Raw genomic sequence first — 27,052 nt, forward strand, 5'->3', positions numbered from 1 at the left:
CAGTTTCTCTCTGAGCCAATTTACCTATACATATTACACACACACACACCTCAAGTAACAAAAGCACAGACCTTTCCTTCTCTGTATATAAAAACCCATCTCCTACCTCTTTTCTATCCAAACTGTTTTGGTCCAATACATTATATACTTATCGCTTTTGAGAAAGGTTTGGACTTGGGACACTTGAACAAAATGGCTTCTTTTTGTTCTGTTTGGAGAAGAAGCAGCATTCTTTTCCTGTTGCTTTGTGTTCTTGTTGCTCAAATTAGTACTTGTTTTTCATCCAAGGTAACTACTTTGATTCTGGACTTGGTTGTTTTCTGGGTTTTTTTTTTTGTCTTGGTTTCTGGGTTTGATTTCTTGTGCTGGGGTTTTAGGTGTATGTGGTTTATATGGGAAGCAAAAATGGTGAAGACCCAGATGAGATTTTGGCGCAAAACCATCAAATACTCGCTTCTGTTCATACAGGAAGGTCAGTTTTTTGCTTTAGTACTTCATTCAAAAGCAAAGGTACTTACTTTTTCTCTCTTTGGCTTTTCTGGCATATCTCTGATTGTGTTGGGAATTGTCTTTAATGGTGTTGAACAGCATAGAGGATGCTCAAGCATCTCACATTCATAGTTACCGACATGGTTTCAAAGGCTTTGCTGCAAGGTTGACTGATCACCAAGCTTCCCAAATTTCAAGTAAGCTCCTCGATCCATTTCCGGATATTATAAGTTGAAAAGGTTCATGGATTTGTGAATAATCATTTTACTTTGACAGAGATGCCTGGAGTTGTTTCGGTTTTTCCCAACTCGAAAAGGAGTTTGCACACTACACATTCTTGGGATTTCATGGGTCTTCTGGGTGAACAGACCTTGGAGGTTTCCGGATTCAACATCAAGAACCAAGTAAATGTCATAGTCGGTTTCATCGATACTGGTAAACACTAAGCACTCAAACTGTACTTAGTACTTTGCTCTTTCTTTGGGGAATTTGTATTATACTATTAAGGTATGAACATGTCACAAGTTGTTGCTATCTGTATTCACATGAATATGCCATAATTTGTTGCTTTATATATGCTTGAACATGTGCTTTGCCTCTGGTTTTTTTGATATGGACTGTTTATTAGACTAATGTAATTTAAAGGAAAGAGAAATATTGCTTTCTCAATTGTGTTGACCGCCTAATCAATGCAGGAATTTGGCCGGAATCTCCAAGTTTTAATGATGCCAACATGCCTCCAGTGCCAGCTAGGTGGAAGGGGGTTTGTCAATCAGGAGAGGCATTCAATTCTTCAACTTGCAACAGGTTCACATTGTATTGAATTTAGTTTATTTAAACAAAAACTATTGACTGGTAATCTCAAACTGATTAGAACTTTCTCAATAGAAAAGTGATTGGAGCTAGATACTATAAGTCCGGTTATGAAGCAGAGGAAGATTCAGCAGACACAGTGGCATTCAGTTCTCCAAGGGACAGTGCCGGTCATGGCAGCCACACAGCCTCTATAGCTGCTGGTCGTTATGTGTCAAACATGACTTATAAGGGATTGGCATCTGGAGGAGCTAGAGGAGGTGCACCAATGGCGAGAATTGCAGTATACAAAACTTGTTGGGACACTGGTTGTTACGATGTTGACTTACTTGCAGCTTTTGATGATGCAATTAGAGATGGGGTTCACATTCTATCTCTGTCTCTCGGCCCTGATGCGCCTCAGGGAGACTATTTCACTGATGCCATTTCTGTGGGGTCATTTCATGCTGCTAGGCATGGAATTCTAGTGGTTGCTTCCGCTGGAAATGAAGGAAACCCTGGTTCTGCAACAAATCTTGCCCCGTGGATGATCACTGTTGCTGCAAGTTCAACAGATAGGGATTTCACTTCTGATATCGTTCTAGGAAATGGTGTTAATCTCACGGTAAAGCTGTTTACCTCTTTCTGTTGGAGAGATTGGTTCATGATTTTGTGACTTTTGCTAAGCCTTATGTAAGTTCTCAATAATTGATTAGGGTGAAAGCCTCAGTGTCTTTGGAATGAAAGCCTCAGCAAGCATCATTTCCGCCTCTGAAGCCTTTGCAGGGTACTTCACTCCATATCAATCCAGGTGAATCAAAAGGTACTTGGAACTGAGTCCTATATAGATATCATTACATAAGGAAACCTTAAGTAACTCTACTCCTTTCTTACCTGCAGTTATTGTTTAGAAAGTTCCTTGAATAAGACCAAGGCCAGAGGGAAGGTTCTGGTCTGTCATCATGCTGAGAGTTCAACAGAGTCAAAGCTTGCAAAAAGTGTGGTAGTTAAAGAAGCTGGTGGTGTCGGGATGGTTCTTATCGACGAGGCAGATATGGATGTTGCCGTCCCATTTGTTATCCCTTCAGCAATTATTGGAAGGAGGACAGGAAAACATCTTCTATCTTATATTAATCGCACACGGTTAGTTTTGAAAACTAAGCATGAAAATTTACTAATTTAGGTGTGCAGTGTTTTAGTTTTAGTATTTAACCGATTTAGACCACTGTGCGCAGCCGACCAATGGCGAGAATTCTCCCTGCAAGGACTACACTGGGATTGAAACCCGCACCTCGTGTTACAGCATTTTCTGCAAAAGGTCCCAATGCTTTGACACCACAAATTTTGAAGGTAAACTATAATGCCACAATGTGATGACTGGCTTTTCTAATTTATTAGTTCCATAATTTATGCTGCACCATGATAAATGGTAATGTAAACAAACTTGTTATTCTGCTTTTGTAGCCTGATATCACAGCTCCTGGACTGAACATACTTGCATCTTGGTCCCCAGCAGTAGCTGATAAGCAGTTCAACATTCTTTCTGGTACTTCCATGGCTTGCCCACATGTAACAGGAATTGCCGCCTTGATAAAAGCCGTTCATCCTTCATGGTCCCCAGCAGCTATTAGATCTGCGATCATGACTTCTGGTAAAATTATCTCATCTCAAAGATAAAAGTTAACACACAAAACTCTGTTCTTGGTTTCTCAAACATGTTTAGTTTTCACGAGTTCTAGGACAATTCTTTGGGTACTTGTATATATTATTCTTAATGTGATGAAGTTCTCGAATCAGTAGTTTTATGTCCTATCTTGTATTGAAGTCTGACAACAAATGAACATACAGCTACTCTTCTGGACAAGAAGCACAAGCCGATTATAGTGGACCCTGAAGGCAAAAAGGGTAATGCATTTGATTATGGCTCAGGCTTCCTGAACCCAACCAGAGCACTTGATCCGGGTCTTGTCTATGATGCACAGCCAGCAGATTATGTATCATTCCTTTGTTCAGTTGGATATGATGAGAAGTCATTGCATCAAATCACACTAGACAACAGTACATGTGCTCAGGCATTCAGAACAGCAACTGACCTCAACTATCCATCTATCACTGTACCAAATCTCGAAGGGAACATCTCAGTAACTAGAACAGTTACCAACGTTGGGAAGCCAGAGAATATCTATAAAGCCGCTGTGTCCTCACCTAAAGGAATCAATGTAACTGTCATCCCAAATCGACTTGTCTTCACCAGCCTCGGCCAGAAGATAAGCTTCACTGTGAATTTTAAGGTGGTTGCTCCATCAAAGGGATATACATTTGGGTTCTTGTCATGGATGAGTGGAAGATCGAGGGTTACCAGCCCTCTGGTTGTCCAAGTTGCACATTCAAACTCAGGGCTGATGAGATAACAGCCTAATGGAAAAGTTAAGTTAGCTTTAGGACATTGATATTCGTAGTTCAGATACCAAAACCTTACACAGTAAGATGCCAATGCAGAACCAAGTGAAGATTAGTATTCCAAGTTGCCTATAGTTAAGCTTGAAGATTGATTGATTACCAGATTATTTGTTTTTTCTTTGGCCTATATGAGCAAATGAAAGAAAGCTTATTTTTGTTAGTGTCCTGCCTTGTGGTTCAAGTTTTATGTATAGCACCAAACTTTGATAGTTATCATGTTTGATGTTCTGTGCCTTGCTTGTTTTGTCCTCATCATTTTTCTTTGCTTTGCTTTCACTGAAGCATGAAGCTCCATATGTGTATGTGAGTCGATCAAATATAGAAAAAAAAAAATGAAAAAAAAGAAAAAAAAAAGGAACTGCATTCCATTTGACAACAATGGGCAACAACAAAATATCTAATCAAACATTATACGTGAGGCAGTCAAATACATATTACGAGTTCCTGAAAGGAACTGGATACAATCTTTTTGAAGTTTAACAATAACTGTTCCCTAATCTATGAGACTTTATATCATATTATACATGTTGCCAATAAATCATACACAATGATACAAAGGCATAAACTATGATGAATGCAGACCCTGGGGGTGCAACTCTGAAGGATCAACGAGGCCTTCCAACACAACAAGCTGGTCCAAGAGTGCAAACTTCTCCTCCTCAAGGGTCTTAACCTCTTCCTCAACATCTCGTAGATCTTTCCCCACAGCAAAACTCTCTTCCTCCATCATCAAGTACTTAAGCCTTAGCTCACGATACTTGCTTCCAGAAGTAGATGAATCAGGCAACGAATTCGAGTTTGACCTCTCTGATTGCTGTACCATTGGAGAAACTTCCCTCTTCAAGTTTCTTTTCGATGGTTTGTTCCCTGCTTTCACAGGAAGAGAAGGTGCCCCATTTACATCATTCCCTTGTACCTGAAACAAGGGGCCTTTCTGGGCTGTGACTTTCTTCTTCCGTGACTTGGGAATCGAAAATTCATCCGAAAGGGGAATCTTCGAATCCTGCATTCTCACCGGATGCTGCAATGCAGAGCAGATGCATTAGAAATCGCAGCAAACCATTTGGTTCCCTAACAACACATCACCATAGCTCAGTTCAATGCATAGTTCAAATTTGGAGTGCCAAAGTTTCCAACTTTCAAAGTCAATTAGCTGATAAAATCATAATGGGCTCTGAGAAATTCCTAAATTCATACATATAACACAAACCCAAATATCAGTTATGCACAACCCAATGCTAGGCTCAATTTCACACAAAAAAAAGCTTCAATCTTTCCTCCAAAACCCAAAATACCACAATATCGAATGAAACCCTAAACATCTAATTTCATCGATTCACCGTAAATTGGGAATTCAAAATCAAATTCTTGAACAGCAGAACAAAGTAATTGATCGAACAACTGGAAATTGGGGGCGGAGGAGGAAGCACATACCTGAACCTGAAGAGGTGAAGATTGGGGGTTTTAGGCAGAGCTTGGCTGTTGTTGATGCGGTTGCGTTTTGGGTTTCTGTTTATTTGTTTTAGTTTTAATGGCTTAATGCTATGCAAGACGGACGGTTTGACTGTCGACCTGTTTTGGGTGGTCACCATGATTATGGAAAACCCAACTTGATTGGAAGTAACAAGTCCAGTCACTGCTTGATCAATTTTCTTCCAGCTATTTGCCTATGGCTAATTTTTTTTTTTTTTTCAATATGAATTTCAGAAACAAACATAAAAATAATTAAATTATAACCATAACCGAAACCCAACATGTTTTGATTTGATAACAGAAGTTTTTCATTTGTGAGTTGTAGGTTGTGAGTAAGACTTGTATGAGACTAGTTGTTGTAATTTTCGTTGTTGGTGTAATAAAAATGAAATCCTCACAATTATGTGTCATCTCCATGATTCCATCCTATATATTGTAGCATGCAAATAGGATGCAAAACAATTATATCATGTTTGATACCACGGTAGTATTCATTTATTAATTCTTGGATGCTTGTATATAAGAATTCAGGACTATGTAACTATTAATTGTTTATTTTATAGAATATTGGAGGAAGCTAAAAAGATTTAAAATATTTTGGATTCTCCCATATATGAAAATATAAAAACAAACAAAAGCGTCATTCAAATTCTTTTCATTATGAACACAATCATCAAGATTTATAACAAGAGATGGTATTGTAAAGAATGCTAGAGATGAACTAAACTTCCGTTTCTTTGGTTGAATGAATGGAATTTTTTTAGGAAAAAAAATAAAAAATTCTTGTAGACTGAAGAAACAATGATTACATAACCTTTGTCTGAGACAAAATTAAAAGTTCTGGTTTGATCTGTAACTTTATTCACATCTTGTATCGGAGATTGCTAAATTTTTAATTTTTTCTGACCATTAATACAATTGATATGTATTGCAATTGTTCTAATTATTAACGAGGGCGTGTTAATTATATAGTACTTGTGATTAACCTTTGGTCTATAAAATATCAAAAAAGTATGTGATGTCGAAGCAGAGCCAAGTAAAATTGCAAACATAAATAGTATGAATTAGGATAACAAAGAACTGCTCCACAGCCATTACCATTTCGCATGAATTGCCTCTATTTAGCAGAGGTGGAAGCAGCTTCAACAAGAGCCTCGAGTAGTACATATCCAAAGCTAGAAGCATCATCCTTCAAGCTTCCATTTGCCCCAAGATGACTTATCCATATGTCTATCTTGTAAAATTGAAACTCTTCCCACAATCCCACCAGCCAGTCACTCTTTCTCCCAATCTCAAAGCTTGGCAAACTGAGAAAACTGAAGCCAACCTTCGCTCTTTGTTCTGTATGGTATCACTACTAATCAACAACGATAATAATCGATGACCATGGAAAGCTAGTAAATCTCTGGTAAACACTCACATACAAGTGATACAACCCAACTATCTTCCAATCTGTGTTTATGATCTTAATAAACTTTGGCCGCCACGCTTCTATAAGCAGCACAATTTGTGCACCAGAAAACTTTGTCTATGTATAGTTCACTCCCACATCGAAGAAAATAGAATAATAACTCACAACAGTGGAAGGATAACTGGTTTGTGCACTGTTGACCCATATTGCTTGGTTGGCTGCACAACACAACTTCTTCTTCTTCTTTTTTCATTTGATTTGCAGATAATGAAAAGGAAAGCGATATATGTATGAAAACTAATGAAGATCAGGAATCAGAAAGAGACATTTTATAGAGGTAATCTACTCTAGCTAACACGATTCTCAGATCATGACAAGGAAAGCAAGATATCAGAAATTATCAAGCCTATGTCATTCTAACAACATTCCTAGCTTGGTGGTGGAATATATTTAAAACGAAGGGTGGATCTAACTGAAATTGGTCATTCGATAGGGACAACACATTTAAAACCAAGCGTACGAGTGCATGGAAGAGTTTGAGAATTTTTGTATATCCCATTACGAGATTGCTGAAATTCAAACACTCATGGTATGTTGTAATAGCAAGTGAAGAACTTACACAAAATTGTTTACTGAATATGAAAATGAGCACACAGAAAAGAGTATACAGCAAAGAAGCAAAGGAAATTGAAAGGAAGAGAAAACAGCTTGTATTGTATTGAAAGTAATTTTACAAGATGATGATTGATGCAGACAACAGTGCAATACAATCCATATATACAAAAGGACAAGAAGAAATTGGGTAAGCACTGTTGCCAGCTATGGAGAGGCACGTGTAAGGCCATGATCCTTTCTTCTTGTTCTTGGTCACGAATAAGGATTGTTGTATATGTGCTGTGAGGTTGTTGGGAGATAAAGAATGTCTGCATTACTCAAAAATGCTCAAGATCATCTGTTCATTTGTGAGCCACGCGCTTGTTGATCAGCTTCAATACTCTCTGAGGCTACAACTTCTTGTTGATTTATGCCTTCATTACCATATTCATCAAGTGCACTGAGTTCTATCGGCTTAACAGAGATAACTCTAAAAATGTTCATTTTGTTGTGGAGAATCATGAATAGAAAGTAATCCCAGTACTCTAAAATTGTCATTTGATCATACCTATACTCATTATCATCCATACTCCTGTGTCAATACTCACCAAACTCTCTAGTAAGTTGAAAGATTCCTAGACCTTCCCTTTGAAATTTTCCTGCCTACTTCACTGCCATCACTAATGAACTGCTAAACACTACCCCATAAGTTGCAAACAATACTCCATTTAACCATGATTGAAATTAAAAGGTTATCAGAAACCGAGTGAATACACTTTTCTTGTATTTGTTGTTTCACTTTTGTGCTTTAAAAGTTTAAAATCAAGGGTAGGTATACACAATGAACACTAATAAACATGGAAAGTACATTCGATCACCACCAAATCAAGCGTGTCCAGCCATGACCATATTGCTCATATACAAAACTACTCCCAGTTCCCATTGCAAAAATAACCTCAATAGCTCATGAACTATATAAATAAGTTTGGACCTAAATTGAAGAATGTTCCTTCTAGATTAATTATGTGGTCGATCATATATATAAAATCCACCAAAAACACCCTGAAAATCTTGTGGGTTGACTACAACCTGCTTAACAGTACAATGCTTTGGAAAATTAAGGCAGTTGATTAACAAATACCCTAAAATTTGGACAATTTTAAGAAGAAAAAGAAATAATTCATGTAGAATACTGTATTGACATGATGCCAAGCAGGGTACGGCACATAGTATATTTCAATTTGGAATAAAGTAGCATCTGTATTTTCTTTCCAAAACTTAAAGAATTCAACCACTTTAGATAACAATTATTATGGTTGTAGAGATCGACGTGCATATGCAACCCCTTCAACAGCAATCTGGCTTTCCCAGTCACTGATTGACTGATTTTGGGACATTCTTTTAATCGGTGAAATTGAACTTTAACTCAAAATATTATCTCTAATCTGTAAAAGAATGTATGATTGTTACAAAGCCAAATTAAAGAGCACCACTACTAGGCTGGCAATAATCCCTTTTTGTTTCTTGATGTGTGAATGCATGGTGTGTTTGTGACTTGTGAGTGGAAAATTAATCTGCATTATTCCCTTGATCATCATGATCGATTATAATCATTCGCTTTTAGAGTATGTTCATATTAAGATCAACTAGCGGATACAAATTTACCGACCATCCTTATTTAATTTATTGACACATGCTTATTTTATTATCAAGAATAAAATCGATCAAACCAATTGAAAAGACATGTGTTAATAGACTAAAGAGTGTGGGTATTTTGATGGGCAATAAGGGGGTCGGTAAATTTGTATCCTCAACTAACAAAGCTTAGCTAGCTAGACTTGTTATTCATCACTGTGGGTATATTTTGATTTCGATTAAGATGAAAGAGTTTAGATTTTCTTGAATTGAAGGTGAAAGGGTGATTGTGTAGAAGACATGCATGTATAACGTGTGATAAACTGACAAACAACTTTCAGCAGCTAGCGTAAATTAATGATGGTAGATTAGTCGATTCATGATGAGTCAGTTCATGGCAAACATTAATTAAGAACAGGTTCTCAAAGGTAATGTTGAAGGTGACGAATAGAACCATGATGATTTTGGCGGATTCTATGGTAGACATGGAAAAACATAGAGCACTATGTACGGTGAGAAAATATAACATTTTTGGGTATATCTGGTGCAAGAAAATGAAAGATCAATGCATTCACATGCAGTATCCATGGGTGAAATATTTAGTCAAATGAATTCCTTCCTCTGTAGTTTCATACACATTACGTTTTAGAATTAGTCACGTTGGAAATGAACTAGCACTTGATTAATATAATTTGGTTTTGTTTAAAGTTATCCAGTAATGTAATGTATACGTATATTTTCTCATACATATGACATTGCTTGGCTAGTAATATTGTATCTGATTATTACCTCATGTGTAGTTAAATTTAACTATATTGCAGTTGATCGAGCTATATATCAAGCCTTTCTGTTGGTCTTGCACATTAGGGTTAATCTTTTTTCATTGCTTAATTGTGAGATTAATCAAACGTACCCTAGCAAATTGCTCTAGACAAATATACTAGAACATTTAGTAAAGGGATCAGCATTGCCATGTATATCAAGCTAGCTACGACTTCTTTTTTGTTGGTTTGCAAACCATGTTGAGAGGGTCTCGATCTCTCCCTCTCTCAATCACGGTTAGTAAATTCTTACGTATGCTTACATACATCATATGCTAATTACCTGAGATGAAGATTGGAGATTGGACTTCTGTAAATTAAACTAAGAGGAAAGAACCAAAAATCAGAAAACGAAGCAATTAATGTATATAAAAATGGGGAAATGAGGTGTCTGAATGATAGTGAAGGGTGCATGGCTGCGCCAATTTGCTAGATAAAGCTAAAAAAGCTTCAAATATACAATGTAGAATTTATCATCAACCTGACCCCAATCGAAATAGATAAACATGATTTTTCTCGTTAAAAATTCACACTTGATTAATAGTCTAACGCGAAAGTTCCGAGCTATATCACCGAAACCACCATTTTCAAAGTTCAAACACTTCGGTTTCTGGGAACATAACAAATCAGAAGACTAAATAAACAAAACGAAACACGTTGCAGGCTCTCAGCTGCGTTGTCTACAAATCTAAAAGCTTCTTCCATCTATATCCTCCTCTCGTTTTGATCTCTACATTGGTATGGTGATTCTGTTCCTCTCTCTTCTGTTGCTGCCGGCGGCGGCTATCACCGACGCGCACGAAGTGGAACACTACCAGTTCGGTCCCTTCAATCAAACATCTTACAACACGTTCACCCTCCTCGGCAAAGCCACGATCAACAAAGATGCTCTTCAGATCACGCCGGACACGGCCAACGGCAACTTCAGCATGAACAATAACTCAGGTAGAGTCTTATACAACCACTCCTTTGTCCTCTGGAACCCTGATCTCGACTCCACTACAACTTCACCGGACTACGTCGCCTCTTTCAACTCCTCCTTCCTCATTAACGTCTATCGTCCCAACAGCTCCGCTGCCCCAGGCGAGGGCCTTGCCTTTATCATAGCGCCGGATTTGACCATCCCGGAAAACAGCGCCGGACAGTATCTCGGTTTGACTAACTCCACCACCGACGGTGACGCCAACAACCAGTTGGTGGCAATCGAGCTCGACACTTTGAAGGAAGGGTTTGATCCGGACAGCAACCATATAGGGCTTAATATCAACTCCGTTAAGTCTAACGTAACGGTGCCGCTATGGGATTACGGAATCGAGATCGCTCCACCGGGGACGAAGTTTTACATGGTGTGGATCCAATACGACGGCGGCTCACATAACCTGTCGGTGTTCATGGCCAACCAGACTAGTGAATCGAATGCAGGGTTTAGTGGAGCGATCCGGCCCAGACCAACCATTCCAATTCTAACCGCCAACCTCAACCTCAAGGACATTGTGAATCAAAAGTCCTACTTCGGATTCGCGGCCTCCACCGGAAGCAACATCCAGCTCAACTGCGTGTTGAGGTGGAATCTAACGGTGGAGATTCTCTCGGATTTGGAAAGTGGAGGTGACAACAGTAAGGTGTTGAAGATAGCACTAGGGGTGGGTGCCGGGTTGGTTTTGGTGCTATTCTGCTTATTCGGGGCGGGTCATTATGTGTGCAAAAAGAGAAAGGCTAGGGCGTCGGACCCTAACATTTTGGGAGCCCTGAAGAGTCTTCCCGGAACACCGAGGGAGTTTAGTTACCGGGAATTGAAGAAAGCCACCAACAACTTCGACGACAAGCATAAATTAGGTCAAGGTGGGTTTGGGGTGGTGTACCGAGCTGTGTTAGCTAAGGAGAACAACCTTGAGGTGGCGGTGAAGATGTTCTCTAGGGACGAGGTCAAGGGCAGGGACGACTTTCTGGCCGAGCTCACCATCATTAACCGTCTCCGGCACAAACACCTCGTCCGGTTACTCGGTAAGTACTTCTCGTTGTTTTTTTTTTTTTTTAATATTTAAGATGGCTTAGTCTTTGAAATTATTTTAAAACCCACGTCCATGCACGATTAACAATATGAATCACATGTGTATCTACTGCTCATAGTGCATGCTGAAATTACTATAATGTTTAGGGTGTGACATGATGAAATATGGGACCTAATGTGCAATCATCACCAACCTTAGAGGATAAAGACTAAATGGATTTGCATCTTGGTACTAAAACTACTTATTCATAGATGCTATAAACATAATTATCGGTGAGTATCCGATCAACAAGGTCCATCTTGTGGGTGATGAAATTTAACATTTTTTTTTTGGGTCAAAGGAAATTTGGCTGATGGATCCCCACCTAACGAGAGGCACACGCCATTTCGACTCTTACCCTATAGTATTAGTATTTAGAAGACCAAAGAATAGTATTTAGTTGACCAAAGTAATTAAAAGACTATAGTATTTAGAGTATTCTGCAAAGTCAACTGTGAAAGCCAAAATGAAGGTTAAGAGTATTGGTCAACAGATGCACAGATCAGCATTCGATAAGATTTAGTAGGGGTTTAATCTTTAATGGGTTGTGATTGAAGAAAATAGTGCATTATTCCAATTAAGTTGAACCAGCTAGCATGAACATGTTTTAGAATGGTGAATTGTGTTTGATTGATTCATATTGTGACAAACAGGTTGGTGCCACAAGAATGGGATGCTTCTCATTGTCTATGAGTACATGCCAAACGGCAGCTTGGACAACCACCTATTCTCCGGGCCGGAAAACGCGACCCTAGGATGGAGCCAAAGGTACAAGATTGTCTCGGGTGTGGCCTCGGCCTTACATTACCTCCACAATGAATATGATCAAAGAGTAGTCCACCGAGACCTCAAGGCTAGCAACATAATGCTCGATACCCACTTCAACGCGCGTTTGGGCGACTTTGGCCTAGCGCGCGCCCTGGACAATGAGAAGACCTCGTATGCTGAAATCGAAGGTATCCCGGGCACGATGGGGTACATTGCCCCTGAATGCTTCCACACGGGAAAAGCGACATGTGAGTCTGACGTGTATGGGTTCGGTGCCGTTGTTCTAGAAGTCGTGTGCGGTCAACGACCGTGGACTAAAATCGAAAGATACCAATTGTTAGTGGACTGGGTATGGTCGTTGCATAGAGAAGGCCGTCTTCTCGAGGCCATGGACGAGAGGTTGGGCAAGGACTACGTAGTTGAGGAGGCCCAAAGGCTTTTGCTTCTTGGGCTGGCTTGTTCGCATCCAATTGCGAACGAGAGGCCCAAGACACAAACCATAATCCAAATCATGTCCGGGTCGGTGCCGGTGCCCCGAGTCCCACCTTTCAAACCGTCTTTTGTGTGGCCTTCCATGCCGGAAGGAGTGAGCAGCATTGCCAACACGAATAACACGACGTCGTCTTGGCCTCTCGGAATGTCAGCTTCAGATAGGTCTGAGTGGAGCCCACATTTGGACAGCAGGGATAGCCTGGACCGGTATGGAGGTGCAAGAATATATAGCGACAGTTCTTCATTGGTTTAAGATCAGGGTTAAGTGTTCTTCTCAAATCTCAACCAGGGTTCTTCTCATATTATTTATTTTTCCAGTCCATCATTTTAAATAAACATAGAAATTTCATAGTTTTTTTTTTCACGAAATTTCTTAGTTTTAGATTGGTTTCTCTTTTGTTTTTCACCAAAGGTGAATGTCCTATGTGTAATTGTACATTCTCTTCTGAATTTATAGATGATACAGATATTGATTGTACTTTTCTTCTTCTTTCCTTTTTTTTTTTAACCATACCTCTCAATCTTGCTATCTATCATGAAAATTAAGGACATTCTTGACTGATATAGGCTATGAAATTTACACTATTAAGGGATTCAAGGCTGCTATGTCATTGAGAAATTTGGTCATCATTTGATTGAAAAAACGATAGAAATGGACGATAACTCGATATAGATTTAACCAAATAACTCCTTCACTTCAAGGCTTTGTTCTTCCATACCACATATGGCCATTCATGCGTTACTCCGAGTGAAATATGTGTAACTTATGCACAAGAAGACTACTTTGCAGCTCATCAATGGTTAATCTCCTCAACAGAACACACTACATAATCAAATTTGGAGGTCATAGTCCTCAGAATCTATTCATTGATTTGAACCTCCCCCATCATTAGACTCCCACAGCTGCAGGGATCCCATTCTTCACCAGACTAATATTCCTTCGAAACCAAGAAATAAGCCTTGAGCATAGACCAATGATCATAGTTCCCCATCAAACTTTGGAATTGCTGACTGCTTTCTGTAATAATATTACTGCTACACACTATGAAGACTGTAATTCCCTCAGCTTCTTGTACTCTTTAGAATCCGGAAACTGATTCAGATCAATCACTAGAATAGCCATTTCCAAGTCTTTTTCTTCTTCTTGATTTCTCTTGCTATCACCCTAAGCTTTGGACACTTCAATTTAATTATAGTCTGTCAACTTTGATAGGATGAAGATAGCAGAACAAAGACAAGATCACAAGCCTATACAAGAGGACAACACTGGGATATATGACATTTCTGTTATCTTTCACATGTGATCAAGGAAGGACTGCATAACTGACATCTCTGTTGATTTGATTGGGATTTGGATTTTGGAGTATTATCTTGGAATGCAATGTTTGTCCATGCATGGTCCCTTCATGCAGTGGCAATGTGCATTGGTAAAAGCTTAACCCAACACTGGCCAAAACAGTAGGAAACTTTAGGACAAATCAATGAATGGTTTTACATGCAGAGACATCTTTTTGCATAACCAAGGAGTGAATGGAGGTAACCTATTTACATAAGTTCATTGGAGACCTTTAACTCTCCCTTTTGTTGGTGTGTAATTTTCATTTTATTTGTAGTTCCTCTTAAAACGAATAGAAATTTCCTACTTCATTGATTTCTTGTTGGATATCCTTTCCTTTCCATTTCATGTTATATCAGATGGCAAACCGCAAATAAGCTCAAGAACAGCTGATAAATACATAGAACAAATCCGATAAGACCATTCATACTTAGACATGATTCATTAACATAGGTATAGTTCTAGACTGAATTATTTAATTAACTTGTAAAAGGCAGGCCGTGACATATAATGCCAACTAGCTAGGATCGTCTCAGTCAATCAGGACTCCATGCGTACAAGTTCCAGAGCTTCACCAGCTTGCAGTTTTTTTATGATTCTGAGCTTCCTGTAGTCTTCAATAGTAAAAGGGACATATAGACGTGGATGCTCCGGATCAACAAATTCCGGAGGAGCTGCGACTGCTTCACCCTTTGGTCCCAACAGAAACGTAGCAATGGAGACTCGAACAGTGGCTTCCCTGCATTGTACTCTGTGCTTCACAGTGCAGAGCCTCCCGTTGCTCCATGCCTTGTGTAAATACCAACAAAAACAAGATGCATGTGAGAAAAAAAATCAGCACAAATTACTTGCAATATAATTTATATTTACCAATTTACCTACCTTAGCAACATCTCCAAGGTTGACAATGAGAGTGCCTGGACATGGATCAACGGGTACAAACACACCAGACTTGTCCATCACTTCTAGTCCTCCAACATTTTCATCATCTTGAAGAATGGTCAGAAAACCGGAATCTGTGTGTATCTGCACTCCAGAAGATCCAATGGATTCGGGAATGAAGTTGTACTTGTTAATCCTAAACTGGCAAGCCCATTCCTTCATAAAACCACTCCCCACTCCAAGACTCTCTGCCAACTTATGCCCTATATCCACTATCTGCTCATAAGTTGCTTCTGCATACTTCTCAATTACCTCTCTGCTCATTCAATAACATAAAAGTAAATTCAGCACACACTCTTGTCGTCTTGTTTAACATGTTATGTTATGTTGTCAGATCGTACGTAGCATATCTGTCCGATCATATACTTATTAGAATGTATCTATAATTCTATATCATAGTACTTTGCATTGTAGACTTCCTATTTTCTTCTATGTCTGTCGATTTAGATGATAGGCAGTCTATAATGAAGTTTCATCATTATCCAAAAAAACAAAATGTATCTATCAATTGAGCTACTGAACAGCAGAGGCTAGATTATCATCAAAATATGAACAATAAGTAGAAATAATGGAGTTAGCAGAGTAGCCATAGCTGACCTTTGGTAGGAAGAAGCCTCCAACTGAGAGCAGAAGTTCTGTATAGCCTGAGATGAGCCTAAGTCATAGAGACCCAAAGCCTCATAGAGAGGGTTGATCTCACTGGGTGCCATGTAGCCACTGCCAGCTATGACATCAGTGTTCCTCTTTTTTACCTCCATGGGCAGATCAAGAAGGGATCTGACCACTTTCTTCATCTCTGACATTAAAGTCAATGGGATCTTATGGTTGACTAACCTGAAGCAACCCCATTCCACTGATGCTTCCCTCAGCTTCTTGTACTCTTCAGAATCTGGAAACTGGTTCAGGTCAATCACTGGAATAGCCATCAAAGTTTCTTTCTTGGCTTTCTCTAGCTATATCTCTCTAAGGTTTGTGCAGTTCAGGCTGTTCCTGTTATAAACTTATAATCGAATAGGAATCTAGTTTGGACAGTTCAATTTGTAGTCTTTCAATCACTTTTCACAGTTTTCTTTGTTGGGATTGGAGGAACATCTTGGACTTCAGTGTCTGTCCAATTCTGTCTCTCTTATTTCCTGGATAGGTATTAGCTTAAACTAACACGCCGGCCAAAAAAAGCAAGAACGTTTTGCGCCAGGATTTCCATACGTTGCTTTTGATTGTCGTGCATTTTTCATTATTGTAATTTTCAGCTGTGAGATTTTTGGGCACGCAATTTCCATTCCACTCTTGTACCGTGTTGGATAAGAAACATGTTTAAACTGCAGAAGACATTTGAGTTGAAAAACGAGACCATATACAAATTAAGAAGAGTTTGACATTTATACACAAGATCAAGACTATACAAGTGTACAACTTATATCCTCCTAATTACTAATTAAATTACAACATCCTCATTCATAGTACAATGAGAAAAAGTGGTCACATCAAGATCCTACATGGTAATGGCACCTAGAACAGACAATCGATCTAAATCTAGTATGCTGATTTGGTACAGCTTGCTGAAGCCCTAGTTTACATTCCAAAATTCTGCCTACAGTTTTGAAAAACCAGTATTCCGGTATGAATTTTCCCACTGAGTGAAATGTTACATAGAGTGCCGGCCATCTCCTTTCTCTCTTGGTGGCCGCTCATCCTGGATATCTTCCAAATCTTCATCTTCTCCTCTCTTTCCAGCCTGTTCTTTCCAATAAGAAACCAGCTTTTTCAGTCGCATGATTTCTTTCGAAGATACATTCTTGCTTGGATCATTCACGATTGCCCGAACTCTTGATGCATACCTGAATCAACACAAAGCGATGAGTTGTTTTACATACAGAGGTATCCCTATACATAATCAAGAAGTGAATCAAAGTAATGCAAAACTAAAAACTTAAAAACTTGTTAATGAATAAAGAACATAACATACATTAGAGAATTGTAGGTCTCATCTATGTTTGATTCGGCAGGAGAGCAATTGACAAACATCAACGTTTTGGCATTACCACCAAGGGAATCACTCATCAACATTGTTAGTTTGTGGTTCCGGTAGGGTATGTGCTGTCCACCAGAAGATAAAGCACCAATCACGTCACCGAGTGCTGAAAGTGACTTGTTGATGCTTTGAGCTTCTTTGAGTTGATTGCCTGCAGAACCTGACTTCTTCACTCTCTCTGAACCCGCAAGATCCACAAAACTTAACTGCAAATAATTAAGTGAAAAAAAGATATTAGTAATAGCCAGGTCTAAAGTTTACATTCTGCTTCATTACAAGTAATTGTCAGATTCATTCAACATAACAAACAAAGGAAAAAAGTGATACCTAAATGCAAACAAATATGTATTATTTGTATGACTTGAAGGAGTATAGGAAAATATTTCCACATTTTATGCTGAATAATAGCATATACCTTTCCTCTAGCAACAGACTGTGTCTGAAGATTGGTACTTTCAATAATAACCGACACTATGAGATGAGATCTTGAACTTTCTTGATTCATTTGCGTGCCAGCTGTATGTCGTTGTTCAGATCCTCTCTGAATGACACTTTTCAGTTCTTCATGTGTTGAAATCGAAAGAACTGTTATATTTTCAACTGTTACCATTCCCTAGCACCAGAAAATAACTATTAATATCAACCTCAAACATGTATGAAGAATTCAAATATAAAAGGTGAATCCAACGTATACATGACTTAAAGATGCAGAAAACACTTACCTTTGAATCCTTTTTTATATCTAATTTTGGACGCTTTGCATTTTTGGGCAATAGAAGGTCTACAAGTGTATCTTGATACAATTCCACCATATATGCCTGCATTAGAATATATAGATAAATTCAAAGGCTTAATGACAACATATGAGATTTCTATATATGTTTCATGGGGTTGCACAAGATATGATCACTTCTCTTTATATTTCCTTCCAATTTTAATAGCTAAAAGTCGGTTGTTATTTGTTTTTCTTCTAACTTTTCTATTCGTGTATGCATAAACCATATTAGAGAGATGCATCAATACAACATATTGCAGAAACCTAACTTGAGTCGTAACAAGTGTGTTCATCGGTAACAAGTGTGTTCATTCTATAAAATTGAGGAGATATACCTTCAAAGAAAATGAGAACTTGTTGCTGTCTCGCTTCAAGATTTTAAAAAGTTCTGCAGTAGCTCTAGGAGTAAGTCCAGGATTACTTTCTGTACCATAAATGGTATATGTCTTCCCAGAACCTGTTTGCCCATAAGCAAATATGCACACGTTGTATCCATCAACGGCAGATTGTACCAAATACTGCATTAGGTCAAGATAAAAATTGTTAATAGACTACAAGACACATGTCATGGAAAATGATAAAGTAACTTGCCCTTGTATCTTCAAACACATCTTCTTGGGTGGCATGACTATCAAATACACGATCATACGTATGTTGTTTCTGTTTATCATCTTTCCAAGGATGTTCAACTGTAAATTCATCACTACTTGAAACGGCACATCCTTGTTTTTCAGCAATCTCTTTTTCACTCATAGGTCTTAATCTACAATAGACTCTGATTTTGCCTTTCATATCTGAGAGATACACAATGAGACCAAATTTTAGTTGCCACAACTATCGATAGATTAAAAGCATTCTCACTTATATATTGAAAAAATTCGAGAAACACCAACCTTCTATGGTGTTGAAATAGCGCTTCCTTAGGAGTTGTTCCTCCTTGTAAAGAGATTCCATTTCAGCTAATTGAGCCCCTTGCATCCTCAGTAGTGAAGCTGTTTGCTCATTCTTTCTATCGATATCCTGAAATCAAACATATTAATCAGGCAAGGTATTCTCAATTTTAAAAACTTAAAATTAAAATACGTCCAAGCAAGTAATGGAAAATATTTTATCATTACCTCTTTCATTTCTCTCAATTCATCCAATTCCTTTAGGTTATTTTGTAATGCAGCAATCTCAGAGTTCCTGCTTGCAAGAGTTGACTTTAGAACAGCCAATTCTTGATTTACTCCATCGAGCTTCTTTTCAAGTTCAAACACTTGAAGCTTTAATGCTTTGCGCTCTTGCTCAAAAGTTTTCTCAACAGAAACAATCTGCACATAACACTCACAGTTGATATATTTCTCTATTGTGTACCAAAAACATAAAGGTAAAAATTTAAGAGGGAAAACAAAGATTCCCGCACAAAATTCATATTTTAAGGGCATTACCTCATCAGCTTTAATCTTTTCAAGACCAGATAAGGTTTTCTCCAGTAATAATTTATCATCTGCTAGTCTCCTTATAGTTTTTTCTTTTTCTTTCAACTCCTCAGTGCGAAGCTTAATCTCATCTTTGAGTTTGTCCAAGACCTGCATAAAGTATCATACCGGTCCATGGTGATTTTTCTATAACTTGAATTAACAAGACTACTGAATTGATAGCATTAGATATATTTTCGACAACAATTACCTGGTTGTTTCCTCCACCAACCAGATTTGTCTTGTCATTTTTCTGAACCGTTTGATTGCTCAGCGTTGCCAACTGTGCTTCCAAGCTCTTCTTCTCTGATAGTGCAGCCTAACAGATGCCGAAATCAATTAGAATGAATTCAAGCTTGGCTTACTGCAAAGAATAACTATGCAAAACTAATCATATCAACCTGAAGTTCCTTGTCTTTGTCATCACACAATGTCTTCAGTCTATTGCGGTCACCTGCAACTTCTGACAAGTTGTGCTTCTCAGATGCCAAGGATTGCTTCAAATTATCCAAATCATCTTGCAGTTTTGCTTCTTGTTTTTGTTTTTCACGCAATTCTTCCAGCAACTGAAGAAACATAAAGATGAATTTAAAACTCAATCATTTAATACTGCTTCTACATGAAGCAGATGTTATAATCATAGCAAGGCCCTTTACTCGGAGGACCAAGTAGGTCTTGTAATGAATTGCTTTCAGCAAGCAATCATTTGAAGCTGTAATTCAGATGACCTACATGGTTATAAAGTATCATTGCACTATGTTTTTCCACATATGTATTCAATCAAAGGACTAAAGGTCCATAAACTCAACTCCTTAACCTTGTAAGGGTCATGGTGTATAATGACCTGGTATAATGAAATATTATTATAGTTTGATTTAACTAGCAATTAGGTACAGTTATTGTATAGTTCAGCACATTAATAAGTTAGGTTTTTACTTGATCAACGTTCTGCTGAGATTCTTCAACAGCTTTTGACAAATCTTGTACACGTTTTTCATGCACTTCCACAGAGGGCTTCAAATTGCTAGAAATGTCTCCATTTGTCGAACCACTAGAAGCAGTTCGAGCTTTAGAGTAGCGCCGCAACATGACATCATTTATATGTGTTTGAAGAGCAACACAAATTTCCTCACCCTGTGTGAAAAGGAGAAACACAATTAAGTAAAAAATGAAAATACGAAATTAAAAAAAAAAGATGAAGAACAAAATCTGTAGAAGCCTGAAACTCCTAAAATGATCAATCAGCAAACTGCAAATTTTAATATACAGAGGCAGCTAACCTGCTTAGTTTCAAATTGGAATATGTGAAGAACACCTGCAACTCTCATCTTAAAGAAAACAGCAGTATTGCTACTACCAAATTGCATTATGTCTCTTAGTTCTGCTGAATGTAGATATTCCTTCGGAACAGGACGAAAAAAATGAACCTGTAGAATGAAATGTCATGATGTAAATATGATTTAAAAACAAGGTACATGTAAATATAGATGACATATATAAAAACACATACTCAAACTCACCCCTCTTTTGTTGATTCCCAAAATGATCCGCCCAGGCAGAAGTCCAATAGGATCATCTATCTTACGAACACTGAAGAACACTGAATTCCCGTAAGGAAGTGTTCTCAGTATTCGCAAGAACTGTTGTCTTGCATCATCTTTTGTCAAATTTTGCTACCACATTACCAAAGGTATCTTATATCAGTAAAAAAATAAAAATATACTAAATAAAATCCCATGTAAACAGTTATACAAACAATTGTGTGTAAATATTTCACAGCTATCCCACGTAAACAGTTATACAAACAATTGTGTAAATATTTCACAGCTATTGAGAAGAAATTGTACAACTAATTTGCATTCACATGCACTGATTGCTCCATATCTGATAAAAAAAACAATAGCATAATTTAAAGTGAAAAGTTTAAGGGTAGCTTCTGTTGGAGAAATTAGTCATCGACTGAATTAAGGAATTTCACATTACCATTGAATGGTAACGAGAAAGAATATCCAACTCCCACTCCCGTTTTGCGCGTGTGATTGCAATTTGTCTCGGTAGAAAGCGTTCCAAAAGCGAATTCCAGTCACTGAAAAAATTGGAATCAGGAAAGAAAAAAAAAAGAATGTGGGAATACCTATATGTTTGCAAATGCTAGACAAGAGGAAAGTGAAATGCAAACACAAATAAGAAATAATTAGGGTAAATACTAACTTGCATGATTCAGGGGCACCAACGAATCCAATATCAACTAATATTTGCAATGCAGAAAGCTGTGCAGCATCGTCCCTTCCAACAGGATAATTTCCCATAATGTAATCATGTTGCAACTGTAACAATATAACCAAACTCTATAAGTAATACAGTAGCATAGAAATTATTATGCCCAGGCATTCAACACTGACAGCTCTAAAGCAACATTTCCAATAGTTTTGTTCAAAGACCAGGTGAGCAACATGTCAAAGAGTATGCTTGTCACCGAATTGATAAAACAATGGATTAACAGCTCAACAATAATTCTTAAGGTGTTACGCACTTGAACATAGGACAACTGCACAAACATTGGATCTGCTACAGCTTCATCTGACTCCCGAAATAGCTTCTTTTTAAATGTCAGCTTGCAATGCAATATTTCTCCTTTACTTCGATCTTTTGCTGCTTTAAATTCTGCCAACAGATCCCCTATGTATTTGTTGTCATCTAGCCCAATATACTCCTCTGAATAACAAGAGCATGCACATTAAGGAAACACTTCACTGAATGAAATAATAGGAAGCCATCCAGGAGAAGTAAAAAATGTACCATTTCCGAGGTCAGGTGATTTCGAGCCCGTAACAACTTTGTGGCATTCAAACAGACTGAAGCAAGAATATGCTGACAATTTAATTATCCCTGCAAGTTCCTGCACGTTGGACCAGAAATAATAAGATTGGAGAACTTTAAAGAACGAACTTGAAATTGGAGTCAACTTAAATATGGTAAAGCCCAAGCAGATGCCATTAATCATTCAGACAATTTTGGGACCATAGATATAAGTTGATTTAATTCGCAGTCGCAATCCAGTAAATTGAGCTTGAATTACCTCAACAGCATCAACAACTGTTGTTGCCATATCATATGTGATTTCTTCAAAAGTTTCATCCAGAAAAAACACTATCGTTGTAAGCTTTCGACCAGTTAAAAGTGCCTCTATCTCCTCCCGGCCTGGTATTGTATGCCTAGGTCCAGCCTTGACAGAACGCTTCAAAGCATTTAAAGTATTTAATGCTAGGTTTCGAACCTCATTGTCAATATTCGCACCGTGTGCAACATTATGGACATACTCAGACAGATAGCCACCGATGTCCTTGCTAGGGGGCATGGAGGATGAACACAAATACATCAATTCCCATGCTTTAATTAAGCATTGCCTGTTATGTAAATTTCAATCAGGTAAGCTAATATATCAAGCATACAAGATCATTTACATGCCAGAATCATTTCAAAAATAAAAGCTACTGGGAAAGGTGACAGAGATGCATACTTATCAGGATTATTTCTTGTTTGTTTAGAAATCTGTACAAAAAGTTCGTCTCGGAGCTCTGTTCGCTTCAGTGTTTGCTTATACAGCTTTCCAACAAGTTCAATCCTTTCATCTAAGCTTGGTGGAGTAAATCGGTCAGATGAGTCAATGCCCATGTACTTCAGAATAGTCTGGAAAAGCTTCGTTGCCCGGCTGACCAGGTCACTATTGATTTTAAGTAGCGATGTAGGCATGGGATCCTGTACAAGCATGTCTTAGCTCTTTAAAGGGTTTTAAGCTTCTAATTAATAATGATGTAGTGAAACATAGAATGTAGTTACCCTCTGGAAGCACAGCATGTCCTCAAAAGTGAACTTTTCTCGGGGTTGAGGACCAACAGATTTTTTAGAAAAGAACCCCCGCTTTCCAGCAGACTGAATCTGCTTCTGCATCAGCCTCAAAAATCCCTCTACCTATAAAATAATGGATAGTAAGTACTTGATGTCTGTGTCTTAATATGAGTTTTGTGGAACTAACAATCCAAAGGACAGTGTGCGCATGTTTGTTTGTGTAAGCAACTTGGAGTACCACATCAATAGTAACAAAATGTACATTCCTACCTGAAATCTATCAATCAAGGGTATGGCACCAGCAAGTTCTGCTGGAATATCCATCGCTAGCGTCCTTGGTGTACTGCAAGTGGAAACAATGGTGACAGTAAGTGGCGATACACAACATCATAAATCAGTTGCAAACCCTTCTTGAGATTCACTAACCAGTAACCACAGTAGTAATACAAGAATAAACACGTTGATGTTCATTTCATACAAGTGTCCATAAATTTTCACACCTCACTTCAAAAGCTGATAAAATCCTTTTCAATAACCAAACACATTTTAATGAGATTCCGAATTCATAAGCAAGGCACTGAGGCAACTTACGGTGGTGCCACGCTGGAGCTGTCGCTATCATACTCATCCCCATTCAAAAAAGCAGTAGAGCTGTGCACAGGGGTATCCTCATTGCCATTGCTGGAGCTAAAAGACGACCTACTCGTTCTCACACTTTGCGCCGTTGATGGGTGTAGATCCATTGTCATTTCACTACAGCCCAAGACACAACCTTCACTTCACAGAACCAAATTCCAGCCCCTCAATCATGCACCTATCATCCAACCATGTATCAGATTATGTAAACACCCTTTCACCACCTAATAATAAACCCAATGCCAAAACCAGCTATGCAAATACATTCTTCATATCAAAGCATTTCCAATCAAACTCACAACCTATTAATTTCTTGAAACCAAACATAACAACCAAAAACTAAAACACAATAAAGCCAAAAACTTTATCCCCATAAAGCCATAGTTGAGCAGAAACCCACCAACCCATTAATGATCAGACCATGAAAATTGCAAATACATAAAGATTAACCAACATTGAAGCACAAAGCTCCTACCTTTATGGGGCTTCTTTGGCTCTGAGCTACCTACAGATCGAGCTGAAATCACCAAAACAATATGAACCCAAATATGAAATGTGGCATTCCACAAATGGGATGGAACAGAAGAACAAAACAGGGTCGGTGTTTGTCTCCCTGGTACTGAAAATCCACAGAGAGAAATGAACGGAGAGAGAGAGAGAGATCTGAGCTAAAGAACTCAGGAAAGCAGAGAGATTCACGGGACTATTATAAATGACAAAGGGCTTTTTCGTCAGTTCGGGTCCGATATTATTATTTAAAGCCTCCACCTTTTTTCAGCGTTGTGTGTTGTCACTTTGTGTGTTTATTAATCCTCCGAGCTTTTTGATATTGCGAAATTACGTAACAGCCCCTCTCATACGTAGGCAATGCTTTTTGGGTTCTATTATTTGATGGAAGATGATGTGGGTATGATTTTGAAAATGTACTGTGGGGGTAGTATGGTCATTTCGTCGATGCTTTGGGGGCGAGAGATGCCAAACTTGGGGCCTTCCACACTCACCAACAGGCCGCTGCCTGCTCTCAAGTTTGTTCTTTCCATGGTCCCATCCAAATCTAGTTCAAGTCTTTTCAAGTTTCCAACTATGGAAGCCAACAATTTTCACTTTGGAAAAGTATTAAACATCATACGACATCTTCAAAAAACCGGGTAATGTTCATTATCAGACTATAATTATCGTTATTTCTATAATTAGATTTGAATTTTTTTTTCTTCTTTTTTTTTTAACTTTTATTAATAACTCATACACCCTACATATGTCAGTGAGCTGTGGCTTGGTTGGTTCATTTAATAAATAATCGTAACTTGTCTGCTTTTTGATATAAATAACGGTTTGATACCATGATTCATTTCTTTTTCTATTTGCGTTTATGTAAGGTATAGTTTAATGAAAAAAATTAAGACATCATTCGACAACCATAGAAGCCAACAATTTTTACTTTGGAAAAGTTTAAGACATCATACCACAACTTCAGACAAGCGTATAATGTTCTACTTATCAGACTATCAATCGTTATTATTATTATTTTTCAGGGTAATAACGGTTTAACACATTGATTTGTGTCAGTTTTTATCCGCATTCGTGTATACTGTATAGTTTGGTAATGAAGTTAACGTAACATGTAGTACTGTCTTTTGTCTCGATTGGAAATTTTTCTGCCAAAATAAGTTTGATTCACTACCAAGTACAATACCCCACCCAGCTATCTCTTACAAGGTAAGAAATTTCTCAAGGGCATCATGTCCTGTCGAAAAGTACATATGTAGTGGACCACATTACTATTGAGTGATATACACATTCTATAAATAATTGGGCTCCATAATATCCCATTATGCACTTACATATGTAAACACTATGTATTTTGCCTAATAGAAATTGCATATATTGTTTGAATACAAAATGCCAAAAATATCGCATATGACTGGTTTTCAATGGCAGGCTATGCCGGCTTATCCCAAAGCATGTAGAAAGAAGAGTTCAAAGGGTATGATTATATTGAATGTGGGTGTTTTAAATAATAGTCACGAGAAATGCCCTTTATTGGGAAACAAATATCAGATCCCTCTCTTATTCCTATATCATACAAGTTTTATTGCTTCCTGGTATCTTCAACCATAAACAATGAAACCAGAAAGAAATACCATGTCCTAGCGGCCTGAATTGCAATAAACACAATCATGGAAAAAGTTGAGGAGCTCCCCAAAATGATCGAGGCTAATAAGAACAAGTGCTTAAAAGAAAAACCAACTGCCCTACACCAAATAATTTATAATTTATAGCAGCAGGTAAGGGGATGGCACCTTTTCATCGAAAAAAAGTAGCTACAGTTTTTCATCGAAAAAAATATAAAAAGTAGCTACAGTTTACATCAAGAGCCCTAGGGCAACAAATTGTCTCATTATTCTCATACAATGACGGTGGAAACTTTTGGTACAAGCAATTGGATCATTAGCTGTGCTAACCACCGCTTTCTTATTCTCAACCTCAACCACTACGTAGCACGGAAACCGGAGCGGGAGCGCGGGAGCGGAAGCGTCCGGAAGCGTTATTTTCCAAAATTTGGAAACTTGGAAGCGTTTTGGAAGCGTTATAATAAAATAATATATATATATATATATAATTATGTTAAAAATGAAATTACAATGCTGTCAAAGCCAATATTACATTACAGCACTAAAATAAAAACACATGACTCATAATTTCTAGCAACGCAGATTGCGCTGCATCCTAAACAGCAGCAGCACCAAGACCAAAAGGCAAAACCATATATCGCTAGACACAAACTTTCACTAACTGTGCCTGTCATCATTGATTAATCAACCATTAACCTGCTTGCTTATGCGCATAAATTCCAAAACCTCATTCCCACCCAAACACCAATAATCCGAAATCCACAAAATTGAAGAGAAAAAGAAATTACCTTGAATAGTATCTTCGGGCGAAGAGAACTCTTCGATGTCGTCTTCAACGCTCCAAAACGGCGTCGTTGGGAGCTCTCGCTTCTCCGGCAGGCCTCGCTTCAGCCGCTTGAGCGCC

General features: G+C 38.1%; 5 protein-coding genes across 6 annotated transcripts; 2 read left to right on the top strand and 3 right to left on the bottom strand.

The window, feature by feature from the left end:
- Nucleotides 1-182: 182 nt before the first annotated feature.
- Nucleotides 183-3,891, top strand: LOC101313343 (subtilisin-like protease-like). Its single transcript, XM_004287644.1, has 11 exons — nt 183-288; nt 378-472; nt 589-686; nt 766-924; nt 1,185-1,296; nt 1,378-1,906; nt 1,998-2,092; nt 2,182-2,424; nt 2,517-2,631; nt 2,746-2,932; nt 3,130-3,891. Exons 1-11 carry the CDS (start codon nt 193-195, stop codon nt 3,690-3,692), a joined length of 2,292 nt encoding a protein of 763 aa, XP_004287692.1. The 5' UTR covers nt 183-192; the 3' UTR covers nt 3,693-3,891.
- Nucleotides 3,892-4,122: 231 nt separating this feature from the next.
- LOC101314209 lies at nt 4,123-5,337 on the bottom strand. Of its 2 annotated transcripts, none has more exons than XM_004287648.1 (2): nt 5,176-5,239; nt 4,123-4,812 (listed from the first exon to the last, which is right to left on the bottom strand). In XM_004287648.1, exon 2 carries the CDS (start codon nt 4,748-4,750, stop codon nt 4,307-4,309), a length of 444 nt encoding a protein of 147 aa, XP_004287696.1. In that variant the 5' UTR covers nt 4,751-4,812; nt 5,176-5,239; the 3' UTR covers nt 4,123-4,306. The 2 variants fall into 2 exon arrangements, with proteins under 2 accessions (XP_004287696.1, XP_004287695.1); XM_004287647.1 differs by having other exon boundaries at nt 4,232-4,762; nt 5,176-5,337.
- Nucleotides 5,338-10,246: 4,909 nt separating this feature from the next.
- On the top strand, nt 10,247-13,463 carry LOC101313635 (probable L-type lectin-domain containing receptor kinase S.5-like). The gene is made up of 2 exons (XM_004287645.1): nt 10,247-11,679; nt 12,380-13,463. The coding sequence occupies exons 1-2, from the start codon at nt 10,416-10,418 to the stop codon at nt 13,237-13,239; spliced, it is 2,124 nt and encodes a 707-aa protein (XP_004287693.1). The 5' UTR covers nt 10,247-10,415; the 3' UTR covers nt 13,240-13,463.
- A 1,183-nt stretch (nt 13,464-14,646) lies between these two features.
- On the bottom strand, nt 14,647-16,317 carry LOC101314692 (gibberellin 3-beta-dioxygenase 4-like). Its single transcript, XM_004287649.1, has 3 exons — nt 15,862-16,317; nt 15,205-15,520; nt 14,647-15,111 (listed from the first exon to the last, which is right to left on the bottom strand). The coding sequence occupies exons 1-3, from the start codon at nt 16,188-16,190 to the stop codon at nt 14,863-14,865; spliced, it is 894 nt and encodes a 297-aa protein (XP_004287697.1). The 5' UTR covers nt 16,191-16,317; the 3' UTR covers nt 14,647-14,862.
- A 303-nt stretch (nt 16,318-16,620) lies between these two features.
- LOC101314984 (kinesin-like calmodulin-binding protein-like) lies at nt 16,621-24,634 on the bottom strand. Its single transcript, XM_004287650.1, has 24 exons — nt 24,492-24,634; nt 23,972-24,194; nt 23,651-23,723; nt 23,372-23,503; nt 23,052-23,290; nt 22,611-22,938; nt 22,331-22,430; nt 22,065-22,246; nt 21,743-21,858; nt 21,515-21,617; nt 21,052-21,204; nt 20,812-20,958; nt 20,468-20,665; nt 19,933-20,097; nt 19,743-19,850; nt 19,502-19,642; nt 19,190-19,384; nt 18,965-19,091; nt 18,663-18,865; nt 18,407-18,589; nt 18,019-18,114; nt 17,712-17,909; nt 17,231-17,502; nt 16,621-17,102 (listed from the first exon to the last, which is right to left on the bottom strand). The coding sequence occupies exons 2-24, from the start codon at nt 24,127-24,129 to the stop codon at nt 16,910-16,912; spliced, it is 3,810 nt and encodes a 1,269-aa protein (XP_004287698.1). The 5' UTR covers nt 24,130-24,194; nt 24,492-24,634; the 3' UTR covers nt 16,621-16,909.
- Nucleotides 24,635-27,052: the final 2,418 nt, after the last annotated feature.

This window comes from Fragaria vesca, linkage group LG1 (genome assembly GCF_000184155.1).
Source record: "Fragaria vesca subsp. vesca linkage group LG1, FraVesHawaii_1.0, whole genome shotgun sequence".
NCBI lineage: Eukaryota > Viridiplantae > Streptophyta > Magnoliopsida > Rosales > Rosaceae > Fragaria > Fragaria vesca.